Raw genomic sequence first — 14,065 nt, 5'->3', positions numbered from 1 at the left:
CAAACTGAAAATAAAAAATTAATCCCTCCTGGGAAGAGACGTGGCTTTTTCTGTCGGGATCCGCTCACTCCACGGCAAGGCAGCATGCAGAGATGTTTCACTCCCACGAATCCTGGATGCTGTGATCCAAGACCCTGAGCCCCATCCAGTCACACAATGACATTTTTGGCTCTATATGAGCAACAGACTTTTTTTTGTCCTTTTTTTTTTTATAATCATGACCTAAGCAGCACAATCGAGTACATTGAAGCGATTTTCATCCCTTTGTCAGGAAATGTGCAGGAATTCAAAGGGCCTGTTTAGATGTGCTCCAGGGCTGCTGAATGACAGATATTGAGCTGTGCAAACAGGAATACATTCCCTGGCTCCAGGACTGGGGTCTGACGCTGCTTCCAGTAGCATGCACCAGTCTGCATGCCCCTTCAGGAATGTCAGAGCTCTGAGAGGAGAGGAAACTGGACACTGCAAAGAACTTGCAGGCATTCCTGAAAGCACTTCATTCAGGGCTTCTCCTGTTCCTTGAGCTCCTTCAAACACCCACGTGCACAGACAGAAAGGTTGGAGTGATGATCTTGGAGGTCTCTTCCAACCTTAACAATTTCATGGTTTGATATTTCAGCCTTCAGTCACGTCCAGCACTGAATATACATTCAGACATGTGTCCCTGAGCTGGAATGTTTTGTGTTCACACCCGTGGATGTTTGGATCATTCAATGTATAACTTAATGCATAATTCAAAGTATAATTGTACCACTCTACCGCCCCACCATGCAAATATCCAGTTAAACTCCCTTTCATGCTAGCATAAACTCCTTTTTTCGCAAGTGCACGGAGTGGCTGCTTCCCAGGGGAATCACACAGAGCAGGACTTCCTGGGAGCTGGGCTGCCAGGTGGGTTCAGAATCCAGCAGAGGGGCAGTCTGACAATGCAGTTCCAAAGAACCTCCCCTGCTGTTGCCTGTCATAAAATTCCAGAGTGGTCTGAGCTGGAAGGGACACTAAAGACCACCTTGTTCACCCCCTTCCACCATCCCAGGCTGCTCCAAGCCCTGTCCAACCTGGCCTTGAGCACTTCCAGGGATGGGACCTCATCCTAGAGGTCTTTTCCAGCTCTAATACCTCTGTGATTCCTTGCCAGCAGAACATTTTTCCTGTCACAGTCACTGACGTCAGACCATCATGGTGCTCAATACCCTTAGGAGATTTTTTTTCCAAGCAACGCTTTCCATTAAAAAAAAAAAAAAAAAAAAAAAAAAAAAAAGGAATTCACAAACCTTAGTAAGACCAAGGGAAGTGCTTAAAAGCAGGCGTGTCACTTCAAGAGGCTCTCCCAGCATCTGTTACCATTTAATTGCCTTGCCTGCTCACAGCAGGAGCCAGGAGTGGATCCTCTGCAAGCCCTGCTCGCGTGTGCTCAACCCAACCACCACCCAACTGCATCACAGCACAGCTATGTGGGGACAGGAATGTCTCCAGAGCTCAGCTGGTAACCTGTGTGATGCCACAGAATTAAACACTAATACGTCAGGAATTTAAAGGTTGATTCTTCTTTCGAAAAAACAAAAACAAAAACATAAAAACAAAAAACAAAACCCTAAAAAAATAGAATGGAAAGGAAAAAAATGCCAAACTTCTGCCTTAACAAGTGAAGGATGTATTTTAAATTCCTGTGCTGCTGCCATCTGCCCTCCTTGAGGGCTCAGCAGTATAATTCAGTGCTGAGAAAGAGCTGAGAGGCCCCAAGGGCTTTGTCCATCTTGGGTTAGAATTCAGGATACCAATCCTCACCCCACCACAAAATATATGGAAAATGAGGAGATGGCATGACCTGAAATCCTTGTGCAATGGTTTGTGTGTTGTCTCTGCCTGCTGGCTTCCCTGGAGCATCACAGGGAAGGGATGTTTGGATCAATAAGTGCCACAACAAACCCAAACCACACACTGGTGCTCTGAAAGTTCTCAGCATCAGCTGAGGGAACATCCTGAAACCCCAAACACGACGTGGCTAAAAACCTGCAGCAGCCCTGATCTTGCACCAGAGAGAATTCCAGGATGGTTTGGGTTGGGAGGGACTTAAAGCTGATTTTACTCCATCCCCTGCCGTGGGCAGGGACACCTCCCACTATCCCAGGGTGCCCCAAGCCCCAGTGTCCAACCTGGCCTGGGACACTTCCAGGGATCCAGGGGCAGCCACAGCTTCTCTGGGCAACTTGAATTCTAACTGACCTTGTACCACTCCTGCATTAACTGATTTTTAACCAACTATTAAAGAAATAGAGGATCAGGGTCTTCAACCACCTTTAATGAAATCCCTAAGTCTCAGATTAGATTTTCCGAATTGTATTAAAGCTGCTTAATCTCACTTTGCCTCCAATAACATCTGACTTCTTCTGCCAACTCCACTTCAGCATTTCTGTCCTGGCTCAGAGCTGGGATAGCTTTCAAATTTCATTGCAGCTCAGTTTCTGGAATTTGGAAATGTCTTCTGGCTATGACCTCATCCTCCCTGTACACACGTTCATTTCTTAAGGCTTAAAACACTGTCAGTGCTTCAGCTCGAACATGAATTTCATGGCAAAATGAAATTACTTTTGTAACTCAAAATTTCATTAATTTTAAGGTCACTAAAGCCAACATCCAAAGCACTTTGTTTTTTTTATTTAATCTAGACAGTGACAAAGTCACAGCAGTGGAACCTTTCAAGTCACATCAAATTTTCTGGTTGTCTTTAGTACAGTGAAAAAGTTAGTTTCTGAAATCGAAACTGGACACCAACAGTTGAATATTTTCAGTTGAAAACAGAGATGTTGGGGCAGTTGTGATTAGAAGTGCAGACTGGACCCACTGGATGTTTCCAGTAACAGCCAAGTAAACCAAACTTTGTGAGATTAAGAAGAGCAGTATAGTGCCAAAAGCTTCAAAAAAACAAGGAATGAACTGAATGAAGTTCAAGTTTTATAACACCAGATGGGATCAAATACTGGGTGAAAAGCTGGAGGACTTAAAAAAGCTGATCTCTGACTGTAGAACTTGTGAATTTGAATAATTGTGGATTACAGATGACACAAAGACCTCTCCCTACATACAGAGCAGACACGAAAACCACTCACACTGGAAGCCTCTGGAAAAGGCATTTGGGAAATGCACACTGTGTTCCTGTCACCACTCTGGCTCATCCCACAAGCACATCAGGTCTATTCCCTCAGGGAATTGGGGACAAAGGTGACACTGGCTGAACCCTGCAGAAATCCCAGCACCACTTACCCGTACCAGAAGCGAGGATCACTGGATATGCAGTGGTTGAGATTCCGGTGGGCCAGAGCCTTCTTCTTGTTTAACACAAATTCCTGCAATTTCATCTTCACTTCTGTGCTTGCCACTGCACCTGTGATTCAGGAAAAGAAAAAAAAAAATTAAAAAAGGTTATTAAATCAATTCACATACTTAAAAGAATTTTAAATTTCTAAAATAGATCCCAAATCAAATCTTTCATTTCCAGTCCAAAAAAAAAGAACTTCGCTTTCAAAGAGAGAACAAAGTGCCTCCAAGTAAGGAGCTCTCCCTTTTTATCCCTGTAGCTTGGCATAGCCTCACAAGTTATGTTTGAAAACACAGATGAAATTGGGTTTATTTCACCAGAAGAGGATGTTACACTTGCATAGAAGCACACTCAGAATAAAGCACTTGTCTGGGCTATCTCAGCTCTCTTTGAACCAAAGTTATTTAAGAAAAGGGGTCTTGTGCACCCTCAAGTTGTTAAATGTCACATCTAAAAGCAGAAAGGGAATGAGCCCAGTGGCTCATGTGTAGGTTTTGTCTCGAAAACTCCTGTAAACAGGGAACTCTTTGTTCCCAAGTCTCTGTGCACACCACGATTGACGTAACATTTCGCTTCACTTACAAGCGTGTGGATCTCTTGCTTCAAATAGAAAACCTAACATTTAAAAACAAAATTTAAAAAAGAGAGGCAGTCATTCTGCATAGCTAAAATGTCAACTGTGTAATCCCTAATCATGATTTCCTGCACAATGGAGGCTGTTCCCTTGCCATGATGGATCCCAGTGATCATTGGGTTGACAGCCCAGACTCCCAGGCAGGGTTCCTGATGGAGCAATGCATCCCAAGCTTGGCAAGGGGACACGTGGAAAATGATGGCTCATCCACACTGTGGTGTAAGGCAGGAGCTCCAGTGGAAAAATATCTGTGCTGGGAGGAAAGGAAAAGGCCAGGGAAGCTGCCTGCTCCACTGGGAACAAGAACTAAAATATCACCCCACCATGCTCTCGTGTCCTGCACCCTGCTTGATGATGAGGTGACATTTGACACACTGGGAGAATAATTCCTGGGCTCTCCCCAACAGCAAGGAGCTGCAGCATTCCCACAAGGCACTGCTTGGAGGTGTAAAACAGTTCAAACACCAAAGTGAGAAAATTCCCTTTTTTTAGAGCCCTGCATTTCTCACCAGCTCCACGAACACAGGTTTGGTGGAAAGTTCAAGCAAAGAGCTGGAGATAAATTCCTGAGTAGCAGAAGAGGTGACAAATCCATGCTTGAAAGTCTTCTCTCTCCAAAATGTGTCATCCTTAATCTATTAGCATCTTTAGAACACTCAAATCTGGCTGTGGTCTGTCAGTTTGGCAAAAACCTGTTGCTTAGGAGACCTGAAGTTCAGGATTTTTGGACTGTAAGGTTTACCTCCTTTACTGGAAGCTGAAAGGTATCACAGAACCTCAGAGAGGTCTGGGTTGGAAGGCATCCCAAGTATCATCTAATTCCAACCCCCTGCCAGGGGCAGGGACACCTTCCACTGTCCCCGGTGGCTCCAAGCCCCAGTGTCCAACCTGGCCTTGGACACTTCCAGGGATCCAGGGGCAGCCACAGCTCCTCTGGGCACCCTGTGCCAGGACCTCCTCATCATCCCAGGGAACAATTCCTGCCCAATATCCCACCCATCCCCACCCTCTGGCAGTGGGAAGCCATTCCCTGTGCCCTGTCCCTCCATCCCTTGTCCCCAGCCCCTCTCCATCTCTCCTGGAGCCCCTTTAGGCACTGGAAGGGGCTCTGAGCTGTCCCTGGAGCCTTCTCCTCTCCAGGTGAGCAGCCCCAGCTCTCCCAGCCTGGCTTCAGGGCAGAGATGTTAACCAGGAAGGAGAACAAACTCCACCTCTCTCATGCTCTCTTCATATTTCAGATCAGGACAATTTTAGCTTTCCCTTTGCCAAATTTTGTGATGTGAGAAAAATAACTTAAGTGTCCTTAAGAGCTGAGGTGCGATAATGATTCTACGCCACAGCGCTTCTTAAATAAAAAGTAACTTAAAAATAAAACCGTAGCCATGGGAACAGGATCTTCAACTTAACATCCCCAAAATCTTTTTTTTTTCTCTACACCTCTGTGTTTCACCCAAAAGATGTTCTGCTCCCATTTTCCAAAGATTCAGGCGTTTTACTTTTCACATTACTTTAACGACTGTGGTCAGGTATTGGTTCTGAGGAGAGGCCCAGTGAAACATGGATCAAATATCAACAGATGGAAGCAGCAGGGGGAAGTGGAAATGCTTAGGCATTCTGAACCCCTGGTCTTTCTAGCACTTAAATTGTCTCCCAGACCCCAGTTTCTTCCTTCTGAAAAAGTTCTTGGAGCTTTATCTCATTCCAAGTTTCCAGTCAGCATCTCATCTTCCTTTCACCACTTCTCCCATGGTGAAACCAGACCCGAGGAGTTGATGGCACAACTTGGCAAGGTATTTTGAAGCATTTTTCCCCCCATTCACTTGCAGAAAAAGCCCGAACAAGCAGCCCGGAGTGTCTCTGATAAGGGACATTGTGAGGCCACAATGATCTCCTCAAGTGCATAATGACACACAGTGGGAAAGCACCCACAAGCTGTAACCTCCTGAAAAAAAATCCCCTCATGAATGGAAACGCTTCAAAAAGGGGAGAGCTGAGAACTGGGCTACGTCTTAAAAAGAGTGAAATTCAGAGCAGCAGAAAGAGAAAAGGAGTGCAGCGTGCATCTGGTGTATTTTATGGGCTTAATATTCCTCCATTAGGAATGCTGCCAAAAATACTTCAAAAATGTTAAATCGAGGGAAGAGAGGATACGCTTCCTTTTGAAAAACGCTAAAATGGCATTTAGTGAGACAAGAATGAATATAAAGCAGAGAAATGCATTTCCCTCTTCCCCTCAATCCCCACAAGCTCCCCGTGCCCTCAAGGAGGTTCCTCCAGCCTTCTGAGGCTCCTCCATGGCTCCCACCCTCCTGTCAGCACCCAAAGTGCTGCTTCGGCCACTTACTCTCTTTCCCTTTCTCTTTGTTTTTCAGCTGCTGCAGTTTCTGCTCTCGGTGCTGCTTCTCCAGCTCCTGCTCCTGTCGGTGCTGCTCCAACTTCCTCTGGTGCTCCAACAGCTCCTGCTGATGCTTCATGGCCAGCATCTCCTGCTGCTGCTGCGGAGAAGGGAACAGGGAACAGGAGCAAATGAACACCATCGGCCTCCCCACAGCCAAAGCAGGTGACAACACAGTGCTTCACTCATGGAAAGAACAAGCACGGGCCTCCTTTTATCTCCATCATCTGATTTTGAATAAAACTTCGCCAGGGCACCCTCAATATTATTTGTTGCACAGGGAAAAGGTAGAAATTGTGGCTGCCCCATCCTTGCAAGTGTTCCAGGCCAGGCTGGATGGGGCTTGGAGCAACCTGGGATACTGGAAGGTGTCCCTGCCCATAGCAGGGGGCAGAACGAGACAAAATTTAATGTCCCATCTAACTCAAACCATGCTGAGATTCCAAGATTCCATGATTAACTATAAAAAGAATTGCTCCAGCACATAAAAAAAAAATCCCCCAACAATTTCTCCAGGAAGGATTTTCCCCGGCCCTCTCAACTCACCCATGTTCATGGCAAAAATCAGGAGGCACGATGTCTAATTAAGGCCTAATTTGCAAAATTCCCTCAGATGGGACATTCAAGGCCAGAAGCACCAAAGGCTCCTGCCCCAGTGCGAGTCCCCCCCGGGATCCCCAAGTCCCAAGAGCCAGGAGGTGTCAGTGTCCCCACCAAGCTCCTGGGGAATTCGGGGTGCCTCCCCCAGCGCAGGGGCCCTGTTTGGGTGCAGAGGGGATTCCCACAGGACGGAGGGTGGCAGGTTGATGTGCCATGCCCTGGGATGGGCGAGGGGATGCCCGGTGTCCTGCGAGGCTGCAGGAACACAGGTGACAAACAACACACCCCAGCAGCCTGGAGAGGAGCCAAGGCAACTCTGTGGGGCTAAAAAACTGCTTTTTTCTTGAAAAGGCCGAGCCGAAAGGAGCATTTTCCCACCTCCCAGTTTGATCTGCACCCTGCCCAGGGAGGGCGAGCTGCTCCTGGGTCTCCTTAAAGCCCTGGAATGCCGGGGCCCTCCCGAACCTCTGGAGCACGGCGCCCACCCCGCACTCTTTACGTTGGCAGCTTATAAACCAAGGGATTGATGGAGAGCTGGCAGGCTCCAGCCTCACAGCCCTGAGCTCTCCGAGGCTGTGCTTAATGGGGGCCTGTGCTCGGATACCACCCACCGCTCCCGCAGAACCGGAGAGGGAGCGGGAGCGCGGAGTTATGGAATGGTTTGGGTTGGAAGGGACCCTAAAGATCACCCCATTCCAAACCCCCGCTATGGGCAGGGTCCAAGCCATGGCTGTTGAGACAGGGAACCTGCTTTCTACAGGAACATCTCAATCCATCCTTCTCCGAACACTGCCAGCTCCTGCACCCACGAGACTCCCATCCCGAAGTTTTTCCCTCTTGAGCGCATTTTCCTTTAAATTCCTTTAGCTGAGGTTCTTGAGGCGTCCTGTGCAGGGCCAGGAGTCGGGCTTGATGATCTTTGTGAGCCCCTTCCAGCTGTGGACATTCTAGCCTCCTCTGATTAATGTGTGGCCATTGCACACTTGCACCGCCCAACGCTTTAGCCACGGATGCACAATAAATACAAACAAAATCACACCATTCTATACCAAGATGCAAAGGAAACAATCTACGAGGTAATTACAATCTGCCTGGCTATCTGCTGGAAACTCTCCACGGCGGAATCCCTGCTGCTGCCTGTTCCAAGCAGGCGGGCTGTTGTAAAACACCAGAAATCCAGTTATTTTGCAGTGACTGCACCTATGCTTCTCCTCCCAGTTCTATTGATTTATATGTAAACAACTGAAAATCCACACTGAAAAAAAAAAAAAAAAAAAAAAACAACTCCTAGAAAAGGAGGAAAAAAATAGAGGAAACCAGCTATTTTTGTTTTCTAATTAAGCAGCAGCTTCTACTAACACATCTCCATTTGGGGAAAGAGTCTCTTTCCCGACTTCCAACAAGTCCACCACATGGTGGGCTTTGAGAACCTCGCCATGGAAAGTATGCAAATGAACAATATTTAATGCACAATATGGTAAAACAGGTTTTGTTATTTTTATGGAATCAGGAGCCTTTTTTCTCCATCTGCAGTCTCCTAGGCTCTGCGGGTTCTGCTTCCTGCGATGGTTTACATACATTAGGCTGCTTTAGAAGGAGCTGTGCTTTCATTGACATCTGGAGTGAAATGGGAATGAAAAGCCCAATTTGTCACTGGATGGTTTAGGGAAGTTTCATTAGGGATGTATTGTCTCTGCTCATTTTGACCCCAGTTTCCACAAAGCCTATTCTTAATATAGTTTTTCAAATGGTTTCAAAATTGAAAAAAAAAAAACCTAAAAAAAAAAAAAATAGAATAATGAAGCCACGTCTCTGATTGTACCCATGAAAAATGAAAAGAAATCACTGTTGGTGTCTGCTGTAGCCTGGGAAAACACAAAAAGAAAACCCATCCGGGTGTCTTCTCAGGGCTATTTTTCCATACTTACCAGGAATGTTATGGGGAAACAGAAATTTAGGCTGAATATTAGGAAAAGGTTCTCCCCCAGAGGGTGCTGGCACTGCCCAGGCTCCCCAGAGGAATGGGCACAGCCCCGAGGCTGCCAGAGCTCCAGGAGCATTTGGACAATGCTCTCAGGGACGCACAGGTGGGCAGGATTGTTGGGGCGTCAGGAAAAACATCGGTTTCTGATTCATTTAAAGCCACTGAGGCAAATTTGAACAGGCACTGCCCACTCCAGACCCCGTGTGTTCATCACACTGAGCTGGGGGAGGGGGTTTATCCCCCAGGTCTATCTCCCAAACACTGACATTTCATTGCCAAGTGATTCACCGAGGGAAATCCCTGGAGCTGACACTAACTCAGCCCCAAGTCTGAGGAGCGCCGTGTGACAGACACACACACCCTGCATTAGGGAGCCCAGAACATCTGAATTAGGGGCCCTTGCCAAAATCAATATTTGTAAATAGTCATAACTATGGGGATTCCTGCATATGTTTAATGTCACTGCTCCCACTATTTCTGAAAACTGCACAAATGTTCAACTGTACCTGCAGTTAGTGTTGCTGGTGCTCCTTCAGCATATATTAATATTAATAAAGGTAACAGGGAGAATGCAGAGCATTTCCAAGTATTTATCAACCGTCAGCCTACCGTGAGGACTCAGTGATCCCGAGGATTTGGCCACCACATTCCTCAATTGTCTTCAGTGTTCCAGCTTGTGTGCCTGGGAGGGGGACTGACACCTCATCAGTAGAGAAACTGTCACAGAAAAACCTCTTTTTAAGGGAAATGCAGGCTAAAATGGTGCTCTTTAGTCTTTGCAGTGCCCTCCCAGGAAGCGTGGAGTGCTGACACCAAGGTCCCATTTCCCAGAGAGAACCAAGATAGATTTCATGGAGACAGGCTGCATTAGGACTTCCACAACCACTCCACCAGCTGCCAAACAAGAAGCCAAGCACAGAGATCCTTCCTGCCCCTCCAGCTGAGACTGGCTCCTGGATGTTTGTAAGAGGTATTTTGAATAGCTGCAATTAGTGGAAGGGAGAGCAAAATAATTGTGGAGATAAGCACAAGCCTGGGTGAATGGAAGCTGGAACACTTCTGGCTGATAAATATTCCCTGGCACCCGAAGTTGCTGTGTCCAGCTCCCAACTTGCATCTCAATCCACACCTTGAGATCAGCTCCAGCACAGGGGGATATCAAGGAAAGGTTCTTCTGCCACCTGTCCGGGCCAAATTCTACAATTTTGGGGGTTTAAATCAGGTATTTAAAATGATCTTCGGGCTCAGGCTCTGTAAAAATAAAGTCAAGTCATAGCTAAGGATGAAGGAAAACTCGCCAATAATACACACATCAAATCACCCCCCAAAAAAACTCTTGGCACACGGGTGGGAGCAAAGCACAGGTGCTGGGATTTCTGGGAGATGGATTTCTGGGAGCACTGCTCTGTTGGGTTGTTTCACAATGATCCCAGCACTGGCTGGACTCTGTGCTTCATGTTCCCCCCATCCTGTTTACTGAAGTCTCAGGCTCTGGCTCCAGTTTCAGGCTCTGCTCTCTTGGCTCCGTGGCGGCGTGTTTGGGATATCTCCTGGAGCACCGGGCAGAATAAATCAGCTGTGCTGGGAGACAGGGAGGGAGGGACACTGTGGCTTCCAGCAGCAGCCAAGACACAAAGATCTGGGAGAACGAGCACCTCTCATCTCTTTTCTGGGACATGCATCCCATATGCCCCCTTCCCGCCATCGGGCAGCTGACAGCTGGCTAATCCCGGGCCAGAAATTCCCATGGGGAGGGAATTTGCTTCAGGGAAATGATCCCTCCCAGCCGGCAGCTCACTGGGCAGGAGACTGATTTTGGTCAGACAGATCCTCCTGGGAATGTCTGGTGCTCAGGTTTAGGAGGCTAAACCGTCTCCAGGACCAAGAATGATGGTAGGTTCCCTTCTTGCCAGCTCCAGGTGATAAGATCCCGTGTTTTTACTTTGGCAGCTTTACATATGGATATGGAATTTTGTATCCCAGTCTCCTTCCCACGCCATTACCTCTCCTTACAGGCTGGAAGCTCTCTGAGCCCTGAATACCTGCAAAGGTTCAGCACCACAAATGCTTTTGTATGAGCCTTTTGGCCCCTGATTCCCACTCCAGCCTGACTTTTCCCTTCCTCCAGAAGCAGAATATTCAACAGCCTTTCCAGGAAGCAGCAAGCTCCGTTTGCAGTATCCAGCATATTCAGCTCCTTCACCACTTTTCCCCTTTAAAACTGAAGGAAAACTCCTTTGAGTTTGCCCCTGCTGGGGGCTTTACATGGTTATTGTTGAAGCAGAGCAAATCAGGAGCAGGGACTGTCCATCCCAGCATAGATGGCAGAAAATCAGAAAATTTGACTCAAACCAATCCCTGTAAACCAAAGAACCACATGAATTCCTAGATGTTGATCCCATAAGAGATCAGACCTCGGTCCTTGGAGGAGTAGTTACATTCTCTGTGAACTGTTTTGGGGTGTTTTGGGTATTACAGGAATTCCACATTTCTGAATGTGAATGGATCAGCAGTGGTGTACATTAACAGGTCAATACTCCTGGCATAACAACAGGATCCAGTGGGGTATTCTTTTATTCCTGCCCTGATTCTTTGTGTTCTCCTTGACTACTTCCAATTATTTTCTAAGTTCAAAAATAAGGTAAAACTGGAGTTGAACATTCAGGTGTGGGAACTGCCAAAACATCCCTTCTGCTGCCATTCACTCGGAAATTCTTAACTGACAAAAAAATAACCATGGTGCCCCACACACATTTTACTCCCGAAAAACCTGGAGTTCCCATTGTGCTCCTTCCAGCCAACCAACCGTGGTCCATCTCAGAAGAAACCAAAAGGAAACATTTCTTCTACCGACTACCAGTAGCTCTGTAAGGCCCAGAGCAGACAAATCTCCCCGGATGAGCATCCAGCTTTCCTTCTGACACCACCAACAGTGCTTGGATGGCAGGAAGATGCCTGGATTATCCCAGCCTGATGCAAGACTCTCTTTCAACCAAGAGATGGGGTAAAGGGTGTCCAAGCTACTCCGTGGATTTGTTGACAGAACCGCCCCTCTCCATGTGCAGGTTTGTCCTCGCCGCTCTCGCAAAAGATCCTGACTTTGAGGCTGAGGAAAAGTCACCACCCACCCCCTTCAAAGGGAGCAAACACTCTGATCTTCCAAAAGTTTCCCCAGGGTTGCTTCCATCAGAAGTTAAGTTTTGCAGGATCTAAGGTGTAAGTTTTGGAGTGGACTCGGTGTGCCAGAAAAGCGAGGCAAGGTCACTGAGAAAGAACAGGAAGCCGTCTGGAAATAGTGCGAGTTCCAAGGTGTTCGAGTAGTAACAAGGCACAAAATGTTCAGTCTGGTCTTTTACCACTGACTGTACCCAGCTGCAGCTTCCTAAGATGAATAATCCTGTCATCCCAGAATCCAGACAGAGGCAGACACCTGGTATCTCCAGGCTTTTCAAGTTCCTCTTGAAAGGGACATGGGCTGTGAGGAATGGGCGTGCTGCGGAAGAGCGGCACAAAAATGAGCAGAGGGAGCCCCTCCACACTGGCTGCCACAGGAAGAGAGCACAGAGCAGAGAGGCCCAGGAAGGGGAGCTGAGATATCAGGAGATGGGATGGAAGTTGGCCCCTCCAGAGTCCCAGGGAAGCGGGTGCTTTGCAGGAGCCACGGTGCTGCCAGCAGCATCCCTGGGGACATAGGGAAGGTGCCACAGGGGATCATCAGATGACACCAACCCCAGCAGTAGAACTGAAACACGCCTAGCTTTCCTTCCTGAGCAGGAATAAACACAGAATCAACATGGAGAGGGACCAAAAAGAAGCTCTGGGCACTGTCAGGGCTATGAAGAGAGCAGCCCAACTAAAGGACGATGTGATTTGGGCACAGTGAGCTACCACAGAATCATGGAATGGGTTGGGTTGGCTTCAGAGGGACCTCAAAGATGATCCAGTTCCAGCCCTTGCCATGGGCAGGGACACCCTTCACCACAGCCCCATCCAGCCTGGCCTTGAGCAGCTCCAGGGGTATCCTGAAGGCAAACTTGCCATTCCATGGGCAGGTGGCTCCACATGAAAGCAAGGAGCAGTTTCTCCCCTCAGCATCAGCATGGCAACTATCATGTCTAGACATCTTTGGGAAAGAACTACATTTCTTTACAGCACAGCAAAATCTGTCTGAAGATTCCCTGAAAGATTTTCATTCTCTGAGACCAAAGGAATGGCTCGAGAGTTTCACCCTGTGTCTCCGAACAAGAGGCTCATCCCTCAGATGTGTTACTCTTCCTCAGTCAACATAGGAATTCATTCTGTCAGGGGAAAGAGAACAATTATCAGGATCACCGCACAGCAAACATTCTCACAAAGCTCCTTTCCCTGCTGCTGCCTCCCTGCCCATCCTGTCTATGTTGGATGCACAGCCCAGCACTCCCTGTGCTACGGATGCACACAGCCCTTTCTCAGAGGGTGGAAAACTGTGAATGGGATTGCACACCCGCAGGCCCCCAAGGAGCTGGGAGGCTCAGCTGCCTCCCTGTGCTGTTATCCCACCACTGATATGCGTCAGCATCCCTGAGAAGTTTCCGGGCTGTGGCTATAAAACAGCCAGAGCTGGGAAGAGCCCTGCTCCAAGCTCAGACAGAGGAGATGAACCACATTCCCCACGACGTCCTTCCCTCCTCACTGAGCTCACAGCGCCCGAGGTGAGCCTCTGGCCCTGTCAGAGAGCCTATCCTGCCCCTCTTCCATCCAGCCCTTGACCAGAAAGGCAAACGGAAAAGTTTTTGGTAACTTCCAGCCCATCTTGGCTGGGAATGAGTGACTCACAAAGGAAAAAATTCCCTGCTGGTTCTCCGCAACCAAAGGTCAGGCAAAGCTTGCAGCGAGACCTGTGGAGAGGCTTTCCACCATCCCACCCGAGAGCCAGGCCCGATTCCATCCTTGGTTTTGTTGAGGAAGGCAGATTTGAAGGCCATAAATATCGTCCCACATCTGGCAATGCATGGAGGAGTGGAAAATCCGCCTGGCTGAAGGTGAGTGGCTGCAGGAGAGAGGAGCAGCTGCCACTGCCTCCAGCCCCTGGCCTCTCCCTCGGCGCTTCCCGCAGTCAGGCCTGGTCAGTCTGCAGAGCTGCTCTGGAGCTGT

The 14,065-nt window shown here is 48.1% G+C and overlaps 1 protein-coding gene across 4 annotated transcripts in view; it reads right to left on the bottom strand.

Annotated features, from left to right (window-relative positions):
• Positions 1-14,065, bottom strand: part of HDAC4 (histone deacetylase 4) — a 175,613-nt gene that overhangs the window by 64,191 nt on the left and 97,357 nt on the right. For all 4 annotated transcript variants that reach the window (XM_066322354.1, XM_066322357.1, XM_066322356.1 and 1 more), the window contains exons 5-6: positions 6,298-6,448; positions 3,265-3,385 (exon numbers count right to left, since the gene is read on the bottom strand). In XM_066322354.1, the coding sequence (XP_066178451.1) occupies positions 3,265-3,385; positions 6,298-6,448 (272 nt within the window). The remainder of the gene's footprint in view (positions 1-3,264; positions 3,386-6,297; positions 6,449-14,065) is intronic.

Source organism: Sylvia atricapilla, chromosome 7, assembly GCF_009819655.1.
Source record: "Sylvia atricapilla isolate bSylAtr1 chromosome 7, bSylAtr1.pri, whole genome shotgun sequence".
In the NCBI taxonomy this organism is placed as follows: domain Eukaryota; kingdom Metazoa; phylum Chordata; class Aves; order Passeriformes; family Sylviidae; genus Sylvia; species Sylvia atricapilla.
Note: the sequence above shows the minus strand (reverse complement) of the source record. Positions and strands in the feature narration are given on the sequence as shown.